This window comes from Bos indicus, chromosome 16 (genome assembly GCF_029378745.1).
Source record: "Bos indicus isolate NIAB-ARS_2022 breed Sahiwal x Tharparkar chromosome 16, NIAB-ARS_B.indTharparkar_mat_pri_1.0, whole genome shotgun sequence".
In the NCBI taxonomy this organism is placed as follows: Eukaryota; Metazoa; Chordata; class Mammalia; order Artiodactyla; family Bovidae; genus Bos; species Bos indicus.
Genome location: NC_091775.1, coordinates 63,660,671 through 63,677,850, shown reverse-complemented (window position 1 = coordinate 63,677,850; position 17,180 = coordinate 63,660,671). Strand labels below are relative to the sequence as shown.

At 44.8% G+C, this 17,180-nt stretch overlaps 1 protein-coding gene across 3 annotated transcripts in view; it reads right to left on the bottom strand.

Moving 5' to 3' along the window:
* CACNA1E (calcium voltage-gated channel subunit alpha1 E) overlaps positions 1-17,180 on the bottom strand; it is a 329,991-nt gene that overhangs the window by 77,643 nt on the left and 235,168 nt on the right. For all 3 annotated transcript variants that reach the window (XM_019976906.2, XM_019976908.2, XM_019976909.2), the window contains exons 9-17: positions 11,948-12,001; positions 11,208-11,297; positions 10,040-10,249; positions 9,151-9,263; positions 7,215-7,327; positions 6,738-6,869; positions 6,199-6,271; positions 5,217-5,334; positions 802-869 (exon numbers count right to left, since the gene is read on the bottom strand). In XM_019976906.2, the coding sequence (XP_019832465.2) occupies positions 802-869; positions 5,217-5,334; positions 6,199-6,271; positions 6,738-6,869; positions 7,215-7,327; positions 9,151-9,263; positions 10,040-10,249; positions 11,208-11,297; positions 11,948-12,001 (971 nt within the window). The remainder of the gene's footprint in view (positions 1-801; positions 870-5,216; positions 5,335-6,198; positions 6,272-6,737; positions 6,870-7,214; positions 7,328-9,150; positions 9,264-10,039; positions 10,250-11,207; positions 11,298-11,947; positions 12,002-17,180) is intronic.

Genomic DNA, 17,180 nt, shown 5'->3' with positions numbered 1-17,180 from the left:
GGTCATGCCTAAGCTAAAAGGGCCAGTAAGGGACAGATGTGTGACTCACAGCCAGCTTTTCAGCTACAAGAGCTTACCCTGTCTGCAGGTAAGAAGACCCTTGAGAATGCAGAGAAGAGCAGGTAACCCTCAAGGAATACACGGAAAAAGCTCATAAACATCACTAGGATGCTATGGATTTTGCCTTAAACCAAATTTGTATTATGCGGGGAGAAGGTTTCACTCATCTCCCCAGACAATCCCACTGCAATTGTATTGCCTCTACCCCTGAAGACATGACTCAGAGGAAAGAAAGGAACTGTACTTTGAGAAATATGGTGTCTGGCTTCTTTGAAACTCACGGAAACTTCCCCCAAGATGAAGTGAGCACTGGAATACCCCAACAGCCACAGTCCTGGACCCTCTCACCCTCAAACCCAGAAGGGTGAAGGCACATGATTGAGGTCACACAGCCACAGGTCACAGGAGCAGAGGTGGAACTTAAATCCAAGACTCTGGTGTTTTCTCTATTTCCCAAGTCACAAGCCTGCAAAGGCTATCTTTGAGAGTCTGCAGTGACTAAGTGATCATCCTCAATATCCAATGAGAGACCCCATCTGGTCCAAGGCTCAGCAAACTCAGTGAGAGTGAACCAGGCTCCCTTCGTGGACACATGTAGCTCTCCGGGTGTCCATGAGCTCCCAGAAGGGGCCTTCCCTGCAGGCCCGAGACAGGCAGTGCAGGCTTCTGGATGTAGCCCCAAAGCCTAGTGGGCACCCAGTGGCCCAGAGAACCATTAGATCCCTGGAGAATAAGGCTCACCTTGGTCAGCTCCTGGGCATTGGCCAGATTGTCCACAGCGATGGCCAAGAACACATTCAGCAGTGTGTCTGGGGCAATGAGTTAAGGATGGGCAAGTAAGAAAAGCAAAAGGAGACCCAGCAAGGCTGAGAAGGCATCTCCATGCCTTTCCTGTCTGGAACACCAGCAGGGACAGTCACCCCAAAGAGTCACTTAAGCAGGGACTGTGAGCGTGGTGGGGGAGAGATATTATGCAGCTCTGTTTGAAGGATAATACGTCTTCTCTCCTTCCACATATCATCTCTTTGCACCGGACAAAGAAATATACCTGAATCAAACCCCCCAGGGAAGGGGGAGATGGAGGGAGGAGGCCTTTGCACAGTTACAGCCTCTAATTACAGCAACATCGAATAGAGAACCACTGAACAAGACGGGTAGAGAACAAGAGGTAGGAGTTCATCTCTCCTTTCCAGGAGGCTAGAATTGAAGCCCAGTCATGCTAGTCTGACCTTAAAGATGAACAACAACAAAAAAAGAGATTCTACAGACTCATTACTATCTCTCAGTAATGGGATGCTAACATTTCTCAATCTTCTTGTCCTGGGAGGCGCCCATATTTCATTTAACAAAATGTCTCAGGGCACACAAGATCATTATGGAGCCCATTTCTATTCCACGCTCTAACCTCAGACGTCCCAATTTTCCAATTATCCTCGAGGCTCATGTGTTATGGAACATACATCTGTTTTAGCACAAATGTCCAGGTCTGATTACCCTTAGAGTAACAGGAAAATTAAGGTGCTGCTATTACGGCAAACTGGCCTACCATTTCTGTGACTCACTGCCTAGCTTTCTGTATATGGGTTTCTCGTGTTTGTTTATAGTCTGCTCTGACCCTTAGAAGTTTTCAGAGCATAAAACTTAGAGGAACATCTATGCTCCGTGAGACTGTGCAAAAGGCAAAAAATACATCTGCAACACATGGCTGTCCCCTTTTCACTTGAGTGATCTCAATTCAAGACAAGTCCCACTTGCCCAAAACATCATGTAGAAGTTTCTGGTCTGTGGAATATTCAAGTAAACTATCTCATTTTACTATTTACAACTAATGAAGGACATAGATATTGTTTCCTCTTTTCAGATGTGAAAACTAGAAGTTCAGAGAGGTTAAGTGACTTTCCCAAGGCCACACAGCTGGTAAGCAGAGCTGCTGGGATTAAAACCTAAATCTTCCTTGTCTAGATCCCAAGACTAGTCATGGGTTTGGGAATTAAATGCACTTTTTTTCTAGTCTCCCATTATAATTTAGTAATTGACTTTGATCAACTTATTTCCTCTAAGATTTGTAAGGTAAGGATTAGTTGAAATAGTGCCAAAAACCATTTAGTATGAGGTTTTATGAATAGCACAAGTATGATAAACGCTAGCTATGCTCAGCAGTATGAGCATTAATCACAGTACTGAGAAGAGAAGCGAAAAGCAAAGGAGAAAAGGAAAGATATAAGCATCTGAATGCAGAGTTCCAAAGAATAGCAAGAAGAGATAAGAAAGCCTTCCCCAGTGATCAATGCAAAGAAATAGAGGAAAACAACAGAATGGGAAAGACTAGAGATCTCTTCAAGAAAATTAGAGATACCAAGGGGACATTTCATGCAAAGATGGGCTCGATAAAGGACAGAAATGGTATGGACCTAACAGAAGCAGAAGATATTAAGAAGAGGTGGCAAGAGTACACAGAAGAACTGTACAAAAAAGATCTTCACAGCCCAGATAATCACGATGGTGTGATCAATGACCTAGAGCCAGACACCCTGGAATGTGAAGTCAAGTGGGCCTTAGAAAGCATCACTATGAACAAAGCTACTGGAGGTGATGGAATTCCAGTTGAGCTATTTCAAATCCTGAAAGAGGAGGCTGTGAAAGTGCTGCACTCAATATGCCAGCAAATTTGGAAAACTCAGCAGTGGCCACAGGATTAGAAAAGGTCAGTTTTCATTCCGATCCCAAAGAAAGGCAATGCCAAAGAATGCTCAAACTACCACACAATTGCACTCATCTCACATGCTAGTAAAGTAATGCTCAAAATTCTCCAAGCCAGGCTTCACCAATATGTGAACTGTGAACTTCCTGATGTTCAAGCTGGTTTTAGAAAAGGCAGAGGAACCAGAGATCAAATTGCCAACATCCGCAGGATCATGGAAAAAGCAAGAGAGTTTCAGAAAAACATCTATTTCTGCTTTATTGACTATGCCAAAGCCTTTGACTGTGTGGATCACAATAAACTATGGGAAATTCTGAAAGAGATGGGAATACCAGACCACCTGACCTGCCTCTTGAGAAATCTGTATGCAGGTCAGGAAGCAACAGTTAGAACTGGACATGGAACAACAGACTGGTTCCAAATAGGAAAAGGAGTATGTCAAGGCTGTATACTGTCACCCTGCTTATTTAACTTATATGCAGAGTACATCATGAGAAACTCTGGACTGGAAGCAACTAAGCTGGAATCAAGATTGCCAGGAGAAATATCAATAACCTCAGATATGCAGATGACACCACCCTTATGGCAGAAAGTGAAGAGGAACTCAAAAGCCTCTTGATGAAAGTGAAAGTGGAGAGTGAAAAAGGTGGCTTAAAGCTCAACATTCAAAAAACGAAGATCATGGCATCCGGTCCCATCACTTCATGGGAAATAGATGGGGAAACAGTGGAAACAGTGTCAGACTTTATTTTTTGAGGCTCCAAAAATCACTGCAGATGGTGACTGAAGCCATGAAATTAAAAGACGCTTACTCCTTGGAAGGAAAGTTATGACCAACCTAGATAGCATATTCAAAAGCAGAGACATTACTTTGCCAACAAAGGTTTGTCTGGTCAAGGCTATGGTTTTTCCTGTGGTCATGTATGGATGTGAGAGTTGGACTGTGAAGAAGGCTGAGCGCCGAAGAATTGATGCTTTTGAACTGTGGTGTTGGAGAAGACTCTTGAGAGTCCCTTGGACTGCAAGGAGATCCAACCAGTCCATTCTGAAGGAGATCAGCCCTGGGATTTCTTTGGAAGGAATGATGCTGAAGCTTAAACTCCAGTACTTTGGCCACCTCATGTGAAGAGTTGACTCATTGGAAAAGACTCTAGTGCTGGAGGGATTGGGGGCAGGAGGAGAAGGGTATGACAGAGGATGAGATGGCTGGATGGCATCACTGACTCGATGGACATGAGTCTGAGTGAACTCCAGGAGTTGGTGATGGACAGGGAGGCCTGGTGTGCTGCGATTCATGGGGTCACAAAGAGTCGGACACAACTGAGCGACTGAACTGAACTGAATATTTTTGAGAACTTATTAGGTGGAAGGCTCTGTTCTCTGTTAACATAGAGAACTACCATATGATCCAGAAATCCCACTCCTGGACACATATCTGGAGAAAACCATAATTTGAAAAGATACATGCACCCTGACGTTCATTGCAGCACTATTTACAATAACCAAGACATGGAAGCAACCTAAACGTCCATCAACAGATGAATGGATAAAGAAGACATGGGACATTTATACAGTGGAATATCAGTCAGCCATAAGAAATAATGAACTAATGACGTGCAGCAATGTGGATAGACCGACAGAACATCATCCTAAGTGAAGTGAGCCAGACAAAGGCAATGCTGTCGCCTATATGTGGAATCTTAAAAAAAACGATACAAATGAAGTTATACACAGAAAAAAAGTAGACCCATGGACATAGAAAACAAACTTACGGTTACTATTATTAAAAGGGAAAGAGGGGAAGGTATAAATTAGGAGTTTGGGATTAACATACATCCATTACTATAAATAAAACAGAAAACCAACAAAGACCTACTGTATAGCACCCACAACCATATTTGATATTTTGTAATAACCTATAAAAGAAAAGAGTCTGAAAAAGAATATATATATATATATGTATAATTGAAACATTTTTCTGTAACCTAAAATGAATACAACATTGTAGATCTACTATACTTAAACAAAAATAAATGTTTAAGTAAAAAAAAAAACATATAATTAATTCATTAATATTATAATCCGGTTATTACTATTTCAGCCCATAGTGATCTCTGTCCTCTCTTATTTTCCCCAGTTCATAGTCCCTCCAATTATTTACTGTAACAGACTCACATGATTTTATCTGTGATGATAATCTGATAACCTGGATGTTATGATATATGATAACTGGGATGATACTCTATCTTATTTATACTCATCTTTTACCCAAATAGCAAATGTTCCTTAAGAGCGGGATCCTGGTTTCTCTTAGTACACCTAACACTGTCTACCCCGTTGCTACCCACCCTCTACTATCACCAGCATCACCACCACCACCACCACCACCACCACCTCCTCCTCCTCACATGCTGGTCTAGGCCAGCAGAATAGAGAAGCATTTTAAAAAGGATACAGTTTCCAAACAAGGTGAGCACAATGAAATAGATCGCAGACCACATGCCCGAGCTGACCCCACCCTGGGAGCGGATCCCGTTGTACATCACCTCATTCCAGTCCTCACCCGTCAGGATCTACACAAAGCACACAACAGGCAAATTAGAGCCCTGGGTTGGATGAGAAAATGGGGTCAATGGAAAGGGGAAAATTCTGAGTCTGGGTCTTTTCCATTTACCCTCTTGTCAGGGAGGAAAAAAGTCACACCCATGAATAATCCTCAATTGCCTTCTGATATGTAAGAGAATTTTAGCCATTGAAAATGGAAGCAGAATATCAAAAGGAAAAGTTCTATTCCTCAAAACGTAGAATCTCCGGTCTCCCATCCCACACCTCAGCTTTGCCAAGCCTACGGGAACCACACAGATCAGGTGGTTCAGGCACTGATGGATCATCTTCTGGAGCTGCCAAGATACAGCTCCTGAGGCAGCAGCACTGCTGGAAAGAGCCTCAAGGGCTCCAGTTCCAGAAAACTGAGTTCTGGTTCAGTCTCATATTCTGGCTAAATAGAGTTCTCCTTTAGCTCTTAAGCATCACCAGTTTTAAGTTTCCTCCCATGATTAAAAAAAAAAAAAAGAAAAAAGGATTGGATGGGGGTGGAAAAGATTCTTCATTAAATGGACATGTAAGTTAGAAAGTACTTCAAATTTCATAAAACCAGAAATGTGATGTTACTGAATGTCTTTGACTTAACATCTCTTGCAAACTCACAAATGTAGGGAGAAGGCCAATGAGATCATCACAAGAGAGCTCTCTTATTATTCGTTAACAGAGCTATAGAAATCCTAGGAATTACAGTGGTGATGACTACTCAATAAGCAAAAGTAGTAAGTACTGCCTGAGAGGAGCCTGGAGAGGAAAGGGAGGATTCTTTTACAACATCATCACCTTGAAGGATGTGCAACAAGGGATCCCAAGTAACATTTTTAACATCCTCATACCTGGAATACAGTCATGATGGCTGCAGGGAAGGTGTCAAAGTTTGCGGAAGGAGTCCCATCATTAAAGTTGAACCTGAAAAGGAGATTCAGAGAGAATGAAATGAAAATCTCACACCAAGTTTTCCCTTCCCAAAATTATGCCATTTTCATCACCCCTTTCCCCTTTCTTCACATCCCTGTCTTCCCAACTCTCCTCCCATTCCAGTAACTTACGAAGATGGTTTTAGTGATTACTACCGGGAACTGTGCACTTGAAGGGCACTGGTGATGGGATCTGGATTTATCTTGACTCACAAGACCCCAAGCTGCTCCTTTCAGGGGCAGCTCCAAAGGGAGAGGTACCCTCAATAAGAACCCCGTATGGTATGGAAGGATTAAAAACAGAGACATTCGTTTCACACATAAGGTGCATGGTTGATTTGGGCCATGGACAAGAACAAACACATGGTAATATGGTGAACAAACTGGTGACCCCAGAGCTCACAGGATGAAGATGAGGTTTTGAGGCTGCTTTGGCTGGAAACTTCATTGGTGCTTACCTGCCCCCAAACAGTTGCATTCCTAGCAGAGCAAAGACAACAATGAAGAGGAAAAGGAGGAAGAGTAAACTGATGATAGACTTCATGGAACTCATCAAGGAGACCACCAAATTCCGGAGGGATGCCCAATACCTACAAAAACCCAGACAGCGTTATGGCAGTGAACCGGATACCAAATTACCCCCAGGCCCAGTTGGGCATCTGCCTGGAGACCTATGAGTTAAGCTGCATCTGGATACTTGTAGGAAGGCGAGATGGAGCAATAATGTGGCTTCCCTTGGGGAGGTGGCACAGGAGCTGGCACTCAGGCATTTTCCCGGGTTTGGTCTTTGGAGACGGAAGAGAAGCTGAAGCGTGGAGTAGAAAGTGGGGTGAGGAAAGGGATCCTGTGGTGAGGATGTAACGCAATATAATGTGGCAGAGAGGAGCTTCCACGCCCAGGGGTGGTTGGGAAGAGTCTAGCTTCTAATCACTTACTTGGTTATTTTAAATATTCTTAGAAGCCGGAGAGCTCGCAGGACACTGATTCCGAAAGATGTACCAGGTCTGAAGATGGCCCAGACTACTTCAAAGATGCTGCCCACTGTGACCTAAAGAGCCAAAGCCAGCCACAGTGAGAAGAAAAGGCAAAGGGGGGAGGAGGGGGAGGGGGAGGAGGGATTCCTCAATCAACAGTTCTCATTGGGCTATTCTGAAGTTAAACCTTTCCCTCCCCACTCTTCCTCCCTCCAATCTTCTTCAAAAGTCGCTCAGTCCTGTCTGACTCTTTGCAACCCCGTGAACTATACAGTCCATGGAATTTCCCAGGCCACAATACTGGAGTGGGTAGCCGTGCCCTTTTCCAGGGGATCTTCCTAATCCAGGGATTGAGCCCAGGTCTCCCACACTGCAGGCAGATTCTTTACCAGTGGAGCCACCAGGGAAACCCACCTCCAACAGGACCACCTATTTGTGAAGGCTGCCAAGGAAAAATGAGACTCTACCACTTCTCTCCCCACTCTCCTCGCTAAACTTCCTCCTTCATACTGTAGATTGTTTTACCAACTGCTCTGTCTTTCCTGAAAACTACAAGTCATTCACCACTTCTGCATAGATTTGACAGCTGTACTGTTCTTATTAAAACACCTTGAACAGACAGACAAAAGAGCAGTCCTCAAACAAGAAAACAAATTTAAATGAATACAGGTTGCTTTCCAATAGAAAAACTTCTGAGAAGGTCCACATTCTCTCACTGGCCTAGAATTTAGTGCTAACAAGAATATTTCAGTCACCTGTGCATGAAATGCCTTTCAGTCACTCAGGCCCCACACACCTGGATGTGATGGTACTAATTAGTGGCATAGACTCTGATTGCTATAGGAAGCAGCAATGTCAAATTAGCCATTCAATTTGTTTTATGTTTTAATTATATGTTTATTGAAGGTCTAATACATTCCCCACATTGCACTAGGAGAAATAACAGAATTTAATCCTCGCAGCAATGCTGAAAAGTATGTACATAAGGGAACTAAGATAAAAATGGTCTTTCACTAGTTCTTATGCCTGAAAATTGCCTCTACCCAGAAGCATATGTTCCAAGTTAAAATGCAGGTTGGCAAGTGCTCAAAATCGTTAGCACCTAACTGGAGATTTGGCAGAAAAAGAAGCGGGTTTGGCAGAAGGAGAGGTGGTTCAGGAACCCAAAGTTTTGCAACCTAGTTCTGCTGCTAGCTGGCTGTGTGAACTTGCACACGAGGTCCCCTGTTGACTCATGTGTAAATGGGTAGCCTAATTCCCAATGCTTCACATCGTGGGCAGGACTGAAAGTGACAGAGGAGAAAAATGCATGTGAAAGCACCTTGAAGAGCATTGATAATGCACACATTTATGTGTCATTATTATTTAGGAATGTGGACACTGGGTGAAGTCTATGTGGGGACTTGCTAATATAAGAGGGTGTGTGTGCATATAAGTATGAATGTTTAAGGGTATATCTAGATAATTTTCTCAATTTTAAACTGAACTAAAAAATAAATATATTTGTTTCTCAGTTTTGATCAAACCACTTTCCGGAAACAAGTCTTTTGTTCTTCTCTCCCAGGCTTCCTCCAAGGTAATAAGCAGTTCAAAATTCTGGCTATGGGGAGCTTTGTAAAATTTACTGAGCTATATACACTGAAGTGTTTACTCTCTGGTGTGCGTGTTACACATTTCAGTAAAAACATTAAAAATAAAAGAGCATTTCAAAAACCCAAACAAATCCTCGTACGGCAAGTGTTCACTCATTCCTGACCTCCCTTTGGCTAATCCTATCTATCCTCCTTTAATAAATTCTGATTTCAAGGCTCCATGCTGAGCCCCGGAGCAAGGTGCTTATCTCAAACCACAGCATAGCAACCCCAGGCAGAAAGATGGGCGGCTCCAGGGCACTTACCCCAAAGTCAAAGCAGTTGAAGGAAGAGTGAAAATAAAGGCGAGGCCCCATGCCGTACATCTTCAGGGACATCTCTAGAAGGAAGAGCCCCAGAAACAGAAACTCTGCATAGTCTGAAAGCATTAAAGGCAGAAGCATTGGTTGCATGGACAGCATGGGTTCCTGTCCTCCCCGACCCCTCCCCACCACCTACGGAGGAGCCCTCAAGAGCAGCGGGACCCACACGGGCAGGACAGTCAGTGACCACGGACCAGGTCAGTGCCAGGCAAAACCTCTCCTTGTCTGAACACACTCAGGCCCAGACTGAGTCCCAGCACACTCCACAGGTCAGCTCTGCTCTCTTCTGACAGGTGGGTTTGTCACTGCCATTTATGTGGCAGATGGCTTTCAGGAGACAGAAAGGGCTTAAGCATGGCTTTGATGAAAGAGCTGGATTTAGTCTTCACACACCCAGCTGTGACAGCCTCCAGGAGACTCACCCGCACCCTGGGGCAGCCTTACCAAGGGCTGACCTGTACAGGTTTCCTTTCTGGTCTGCTGAAAGTATCCATTTCCCTAAGAACTTGCCCCTAGGACTTGGGTGACCAAGACTCCCTAATCCCTGAGCCTCCTGAAGGCACTAAGTGAAGGCCCTGGATTATGCAAGGTGTAACACTATGTTGTTGACTCATCACTGAAGATTTATTTATCCGATTCAATAATGAATGACAGCTGGAAACAGTCATGGGATAATCCCTGAGGACAACTCTGGCCTCGGCCACAACGTGGCAGAGAGGCAGAACTCTGGGCGGGCAGAACCACTGCCAAGCCCACGTGACACCTTGCTCTCTTGACATTCACACACCAATCGAGCGGCAGCCGTGAGAGCCAGCAGTCAGCATCCACTTACAGAGAAGGTGGGTGAGCCACTGGGGCTGGTTGTGGTGGACAATGGCCACACAGGCGGTGTTGAGAGCCACCAGGCTCAGCACGATCCAGTAGAAGACCTGGGACTTAACCATGTGGCGGATAGAGATCCGCAAAAGTCGCTCCTTGTGCCGGAAATAGGAGGCCCCGTCCACCTTGGCGCTCTTGATGCTGGCTCGGGCGAGAGGTGTGCCTAGCAAGGAAGAAGGAAGGAGGAAGAATGAGGCTGCAAAAGAGGTCACCCTCCATGACAAAGGGGCATTCATAGGTCCAGGTGGGCAGCTCTGGTCCCAGGGCTAGGGGACTGCCCCGTTGCAGACCCTGGGGCAGCCCCATGTTACGAGCTAAGAGTTTCCACAGCGCAGCAGGGAATTCTGCTTTTCCTCTGGGCACTCTTGGTCATAGGAAATGGAAGGATGCCCCGGGGCAGGATAGCAGGCATCCAGCCGGTATCTTGAATTCTAATAGGATCCTGTTTATGTTTGTAACAGATTGAGCTTTTCTTTTTAAATATGCTTCAGGCACTGGAATCATTCTGCTGCATTTGTGATTTTTCTACCCCTGGCAACCTGAAGCAGTGATGAGCTCTGTACGCCTCTTCCGCCTTTCAGGATGAAGTCAAGACCCTTCCCTTTTTTTCTGAAGAAGAAAAGTCTGCTATCGGCCAGGTTAAGAGAACCTCGGATGGAACAGCAGGCAAGTTATAGGGTTGTCAGTGGGAATCTGTTTAAGCATCACATGGAAGCAGGTGATGCAAGTAGGTAGATGTTACTATGATTAAGCAAATGATTGCAGTTTCTCATATGGGCCTCCTCAGTGAACAATATCCCAAAGTGGGTGCTCATTAGCACATCCAGGAGAGAGGATACACACGCTGAAGAGATACATCTGCCACACTTGAAGAATCTGGGTTGGATTCTTGGCCCCAAACCCCGTGTTTCACATAAACATTATCCCTTGGTCCATTTTTTTTTTCTTCTTCTTTAAGTCACTGTTGATGAGATTAGATTCCAGTGCCTTTCCCTAATTACATCCCAAAGTTCTGGATTCTCTGGGCTCCCCTCCTCCTTGTGGCGTTTCTCCTAAGATAGGATGCTCCCTTTCACGGGAGGTTCAGAGCAGTGAAAGATGATCCGACAACCTCCACTCACCCACAGAGGAGATGTCCACGCAGTGCTCATCGCTGGAGTCCCGTGCCATGGCCTCGGTCCGGCTCCTTTTGATGGTTGCCCTCCGAAGCACTACACCAGGGAAGCGAGAGGCAGAGAGAGGACATGAGAACCACCGGATCAGTTTGGTCAAAACAGGACTGTGGCCTAGAGGCACCTGTGACACAGGCGCCTGCCTTTAAATACCCGAATCAGGGTGAGAGAAGTGGCAAACGTCTACAGAAATGCGGCTCCCCTGCTCAGCAGCGCCTCTGACACACGAGGCTCTTGAATCCCATGCAACAAGGCTCCTGACTCCTTGCGGGAGCTCTTCTAAACGCAGTAGGTAAACAGGCACCCTGTATCTATTTGTTCTGGCTCTTCATAAACAATGTCACTTCTTGCCAGTGAAAGTGGTCCCAAGATGCCCCCCGCAAACTGTCAAAGAAGATCCGTTTCTGAACCACTGGTTGTATGATGGCCTTTTCATTGCCCATTATCAATCACACGCCCTGGAACAAAACAACTCTTGGATTTCATTTTCATCACTTTAAAAAGCATTTAAACTCATGACTCAATTCCCTTCCTTTTAAAGCATGAGGGATTTTATGACAGAGAGACTCGCATTTCAAATCCCAAAGCACCCCTCTTTTCTTTCTTTCTCCTCTTTTGATCAAGACACATAGCCGCCGCAGATGAGGGGGCAGATGAGAGAGCAATGAGGCCTTGGAGCACTTCCTTACCTTCTAAGGCTGACGTTCCAGCATTTTTGTTTTCTTCAGCAAGCATGACTTCCTCTATATGGAAACAAATGGTTTAGTAAATTATGGGTAAATGCCAAATTATTTTGCGAGATGAAAATCCCTGAGGAACAGCTCTGGCTCCAGGGCAATGTGGAGAGAGAGTGGAGTTCAGAGCTGGTTGCAGGCACCAGCATCAGAAAGACATCAAGGGTCACAGACGAGCATCAAAACAGAAAGGAAGGTCTTTGGTGAAGGGAGCACCAGGGGTGATGGGTTAAGACTCAGCTCTTTGTCTGATACACCGTTTAGGAGAATAAACAGCTCTGAGAGCGAGAGTTGATCTTTTTAACTAAAATCCTCCTAAACTGAAAAAAATGAAAATTTCCATTTCTGTTTTCTTTTATGCAGGTTCCTTAAAGCTATTCTGGCAACAGGAGTTCCTTAATTTTGCTTGTTTGCAGTAGCCCCCAGGTCATAACACCTCCCCCTCACTCAGAAGATGAGACCACGTTTATGGGGTCCAGCCTACTTCTTTCAGGAAAGAAGCGTAGGAAGATGCTCACCGCCCCTCAAAGAGAGGAGCAGGCTCGTGGGCTTGCTTCTTCTCCCCCCACCATGTCCATCCTGCTTTGTTGAGCAAAGCCTGAGTTGAAGAGGCTTAAGCCCATCATGAAACTGTCCCTGTGACATAATAAACTATAAATATTTGGTTTTTGTTCGCCATTCAGGCACAGAGCTTCCAAAGCCCGTGGGACACACTGTCTTTTGTATGCTAATGAGATGACTCACCGAGGAAGAGGCCTAGATAGTGTAAGGAGGGGGGATGGTCACTCAAAAGACACCACCACATGATTAGAAGGTTGTAGCTTTCAGGAGGGGAGAGGGGCTTGACACTATCAGACACCAATGGTCGATGATCCAATCAATCAGGTCTGCACAAGGAAACCTCCATTTAAAACCCTACATGGGACTTCTCTGGTGGTACAGTGGACAGGAATCTGCCTGCCAATGCAGGACAAGTTCAATCCCTGGTCGGGGAAGATTCCACATGTCATGGAGTAACTAAAGCCCATGTGCCCCAACTACTGAAGTCCGAAAGACTAGAGCCCGTGCTCCTCAACAAGAGAAGCCACTGCTATGAGAAGCTCACACACCACAAAGCGAGTAGCCGCCACTCACTGCAACTAGAAAAAGCCCGAACACAGGAACAAAGACCCAGCACAATCAAAGACAAATAAACAAGTCGTTTTTAAAAAATCAACCAAAACATACCCCTATATGATGGGGCCCAGGTTGCTGATAGGTTGCCCATCAGGGTGCTAGGAGGGTGATGTGCCTGGATGTGTATGTAGGCTCTGTCGTTCACCCATTATCCCTACCCCCTATATCATACCCTGTGTATCTCTTGAATTTGGCTGTTACTGACTTGTATTCTTCGTAATAAACTGGTGATAGTTTTTTCCTGAGTTCTGTAAGTCATGCTAATGAATTAGCAAATCTGGAACCCTTTGAATTTGTCCTCAGCCAGGAAGAAGTACAGGTCACCTGGGGACCTACTGTGGCTGGTGTGTGAAGGAGAGAGAGGCACATTCGGTGGAGCCCTTCGCTTGTGGGGTCTGCACTCACTTTGGGTGGTGTTTAGTGTCAGAACTGAATTGAATGGCTGGATACTCCACTGGTAATAGAGAGGGAAAGGGCTGGTTGGCGTCAGGATGGCATTATTTGGTTGTTGGCACTTGTAAAACCACCACTCAGTTCCCTGGACTCCCCTCTTGACCTCCCCAGGAGCAGTCCTGTACTCCACAGAGGTGTCATCATGGGTGAGACACTATTTTCTGCCAAGACTTATTAGAATATGCCTCACTAAAGAAGAGAAGCAAAAGGCAAAGGAGAAAGAGAAAGATATCCAATTGAATGCAAAGTTCCAGAGAATAGCAAGGAGAGATAAGAAAGCCTTCTTAAGCAAACAATGAGAAGAAATAGAAGAAAACAATAGAATGGGAAAGACTAGGGATCTCTTCAAGAAAACTGGAGATACCAAGGGAAGTTTCTTTTTTGCATTTCTTGCAAAGATAGGCACAATAAAGGACAAAAATTACAAGACCTAATAGAAGCAGAAGAGATTATGAAGAGGTGGCAAGAATACACAAAAAAGGTCTTAATGACCTGGATAACCATGATGGTATGGTCACTCATCTAGAGTCAAACATCCTAGAATGTGAAGTGAAGTGGGCCATAGGAACCATCACTATGAACAAAGCTAGTGGAGGTGATGGAATTCTGGCATGAGTTATTTCAAACCATAAAAGATGATGCTGTTAAAATACTGTACTCAATATGCCAGCAAATTTTGAAAACTCAACAGCAGCCATAAGACTGGAAAAGATCAGCTTTCATTCCAATACCAAAGAAAGGGAATGTCAAAGAATATTCAAACTACCATACAATTACACTCATTTCTCTTGTTAGCAAGGTAATGCTCAAAATCCTTCAAGCTAGGCTTTAGCAGTACTTGAACTGAGAACTTCCAGATGTACATGCTGAATTTAGAAAAGGCAGAGGAACCAGAGATCAGGTTGCCAACATTCATTGGATCACAGAAAAAGCAAGGGAATTCCAGAAAAACAGCTACCTCTGCTTCACTGAATACATTAAAACCTTTGACTGTGTGGATCACAACAAACTGGAAAATTCTTAAAGAGATGGTAATGCCAAACCACCTTACTGTCTCCTGAGAAACCTATAGGCAGGACAAAAAGCAACAGTTAAAACTGGACATGTAACAATGAACTGGTTCCAAATTGGGAAAGCAGTACATCAAAGCTGTGTACTGTCCCCCTGCTTATTTAACTTCTATGCAGAGTACATCATGTGAAATGCCGGGCTGGATGAAGCACAGGCTGGAATCAAGATTGCTAGGAGAAATACCATAACCTCAGATATGCAGATAACACCACTCTAATAGCAGAAAGCAAAGATAAACTAAAGAGCCTCTTGAAGAAGGTCAAAGAGGAGAGCAAAACAGCTGGCTTAAAACTCAACATTCAAAAAACTAAGATCACGGGAACTGCTCCCATCATGACAAATAGATAGGGAAAAAAATGGAAACAGTGACAGACTTTATTTTCTTGGGCTCCAAAATCACTGAAGATAGTGACTGCAGCCATGAAATTAAAAACTCTTGGTCCTTGAAAGAAAAGCTGTGACAAACCTAGACAGCATATTAAAAAGCAGAGACATCACTTTGCCAACAAAGGTCCATATAGTTAAAGCCATGGTTTTTCCAGGAGTCATGTATGGATGTGAGAGTTGGACCACAATGAAGGCTGAGTGCAGAAGAACTGATGCTTTTGAACTGTGGTGCTGGAGAAGACTCAAGAGTCTTTTGGACTGCAAGAAGATCAAACCAGTCAATCCTAAAGGACATCAACCCTGAATATACATTGGAAGGACTAATGCTGAAGCTCCAGCACTTTGGCCACCTGATGCAAAGAGCCGACTCATTGGAAAAGACCCTGATGCTTGGAAAGATGGAAGGCAGGAGAAAGGGGAGATGAGATGGTTGGATGGTATCATTGACTCAATGGACATGAATTTGAGCAAACTCCAGGAGATAATGGAGGATAGCGAAGCCTGGTGTGCTGCAGTCCATAGGGTTGCAAAGAGTTGGGCACGACTTAGTGACCGAACAACAAGAACAACATCCCTCAAATGTATCAACAAAACAGACCTTCTGTCGCACAAATAGTGGGATTCTGAGCCCAGTATTGAGAGTGGTGTGGATGAGTTTTTGATCCCTGCTCCTATCTCAGCCATAAGCGAGGGGAGCTGGAAGTGCCAGCAATCATTCCCTAAGATCCCAGCTGCTGGGGATAAGCCTGCAGCAGTTCTATTAAGCAATGGTTTAATTTAAGCACTTCTAACAAGTACAAAGACAAGCATAAAAGGGTAAAGTTATTACCATAATTCCACCTGCATATAAAACTGAGAGTATGTAATGTATTTCCCAGGGAGGGGAACATGATGAGGCTCGGAACGTACCACGCAGGGTGGCCATTATAAAGTCATAACATTTAGTCTTCTTTTTTAAGTACAGCCCTCTAGCAAAACTAAGTTAACAGGTTAAGTGTTATTGGTGGGATGCTCCTTGATGTGCACACAGAAGGTTTGAAAGTCACTGACAGCACTGGCTTTTGGAGGCCATCCTTTTAAAATTAGGTACTTGTTAAATACCTCATAGCCACATGAATGACCTCAGCCAGAGAGTCTTTTTCACTCTGCTCAGTGTCTGGGGCTTTGGGGTGGGCAGATTCAAGGACCCCCGAGGCAGGAGGAGGGTGGATGGTGCCATTGAGTACCTCTGGGGAGCGCTCGAGGGCTCCTGATAGGCTGGCACCACCCCCTCCCCCAATGTCTTTTGCCAAGTTCGCTTTGGAACTTGCGAGTGTCTTTCCAGGGAAACGTAACCCATATGTCTCTGAATCACTCACGCTCCATTTGTAAAGGAAAGGGCCAGGAAGCACAATTTGACGTCGCAGTGCATCTTTTTTTCTTAGAAGGAGAAGAGAGAAGGCTTTGCCAACTGGAATAAAGTGGAGCCTTGGAATTCTGCATTATTTTGAAAAGCAGAGCCGCAAAGAGCAATATCCTGAGCCCCCTGACCCTGAAGGGGGCTGTGAGAAGGGCGTGGAGGGTTCTCTTTGGGGTTTGCTGCCAGCCTGCTCACTAGGGTGGTCTGTCAGATGGCTCCCTTGCCCAGGAAGCCAAGGGCAGTTGGGAGGTTTAAGCTGCCAGGCTGGCCTGGAGGCAAATCTGTTGAGTTACTGTTCCCAGAAGAGGGAGAGAAGATTCAAGTCCATGTCCACACAAGAGTCTCAGAGGAGCAAGGATGAAATGGCAGTACAGTCACCACTCCATGGCTCTTGCTTCCAGAAGCAGCAAAGAAATGCAGATAGTCCCAAATGAAGAGTGGCTTTTATTTGGCTTTGGCATGGCACTTCGCATCATACTTGCTCTCTCACCAGATAGATGATCAAATGTTGACTCCTGAGCTGAGACAGCCTGCATGTGTTGTGGTCAGAACAGGAGTCATAACATCCATCATTCCAAAGCTTAGAGAAGAATAAGGGTCAGGCCACTAAGTACCCAATCCTATTCCAAATTCTTCCCGAGAGATCTCTTTGTGCTCTGCTTTTCTATCAGGAACAGAGCAAAGATGCTGTCATGCTTTTTT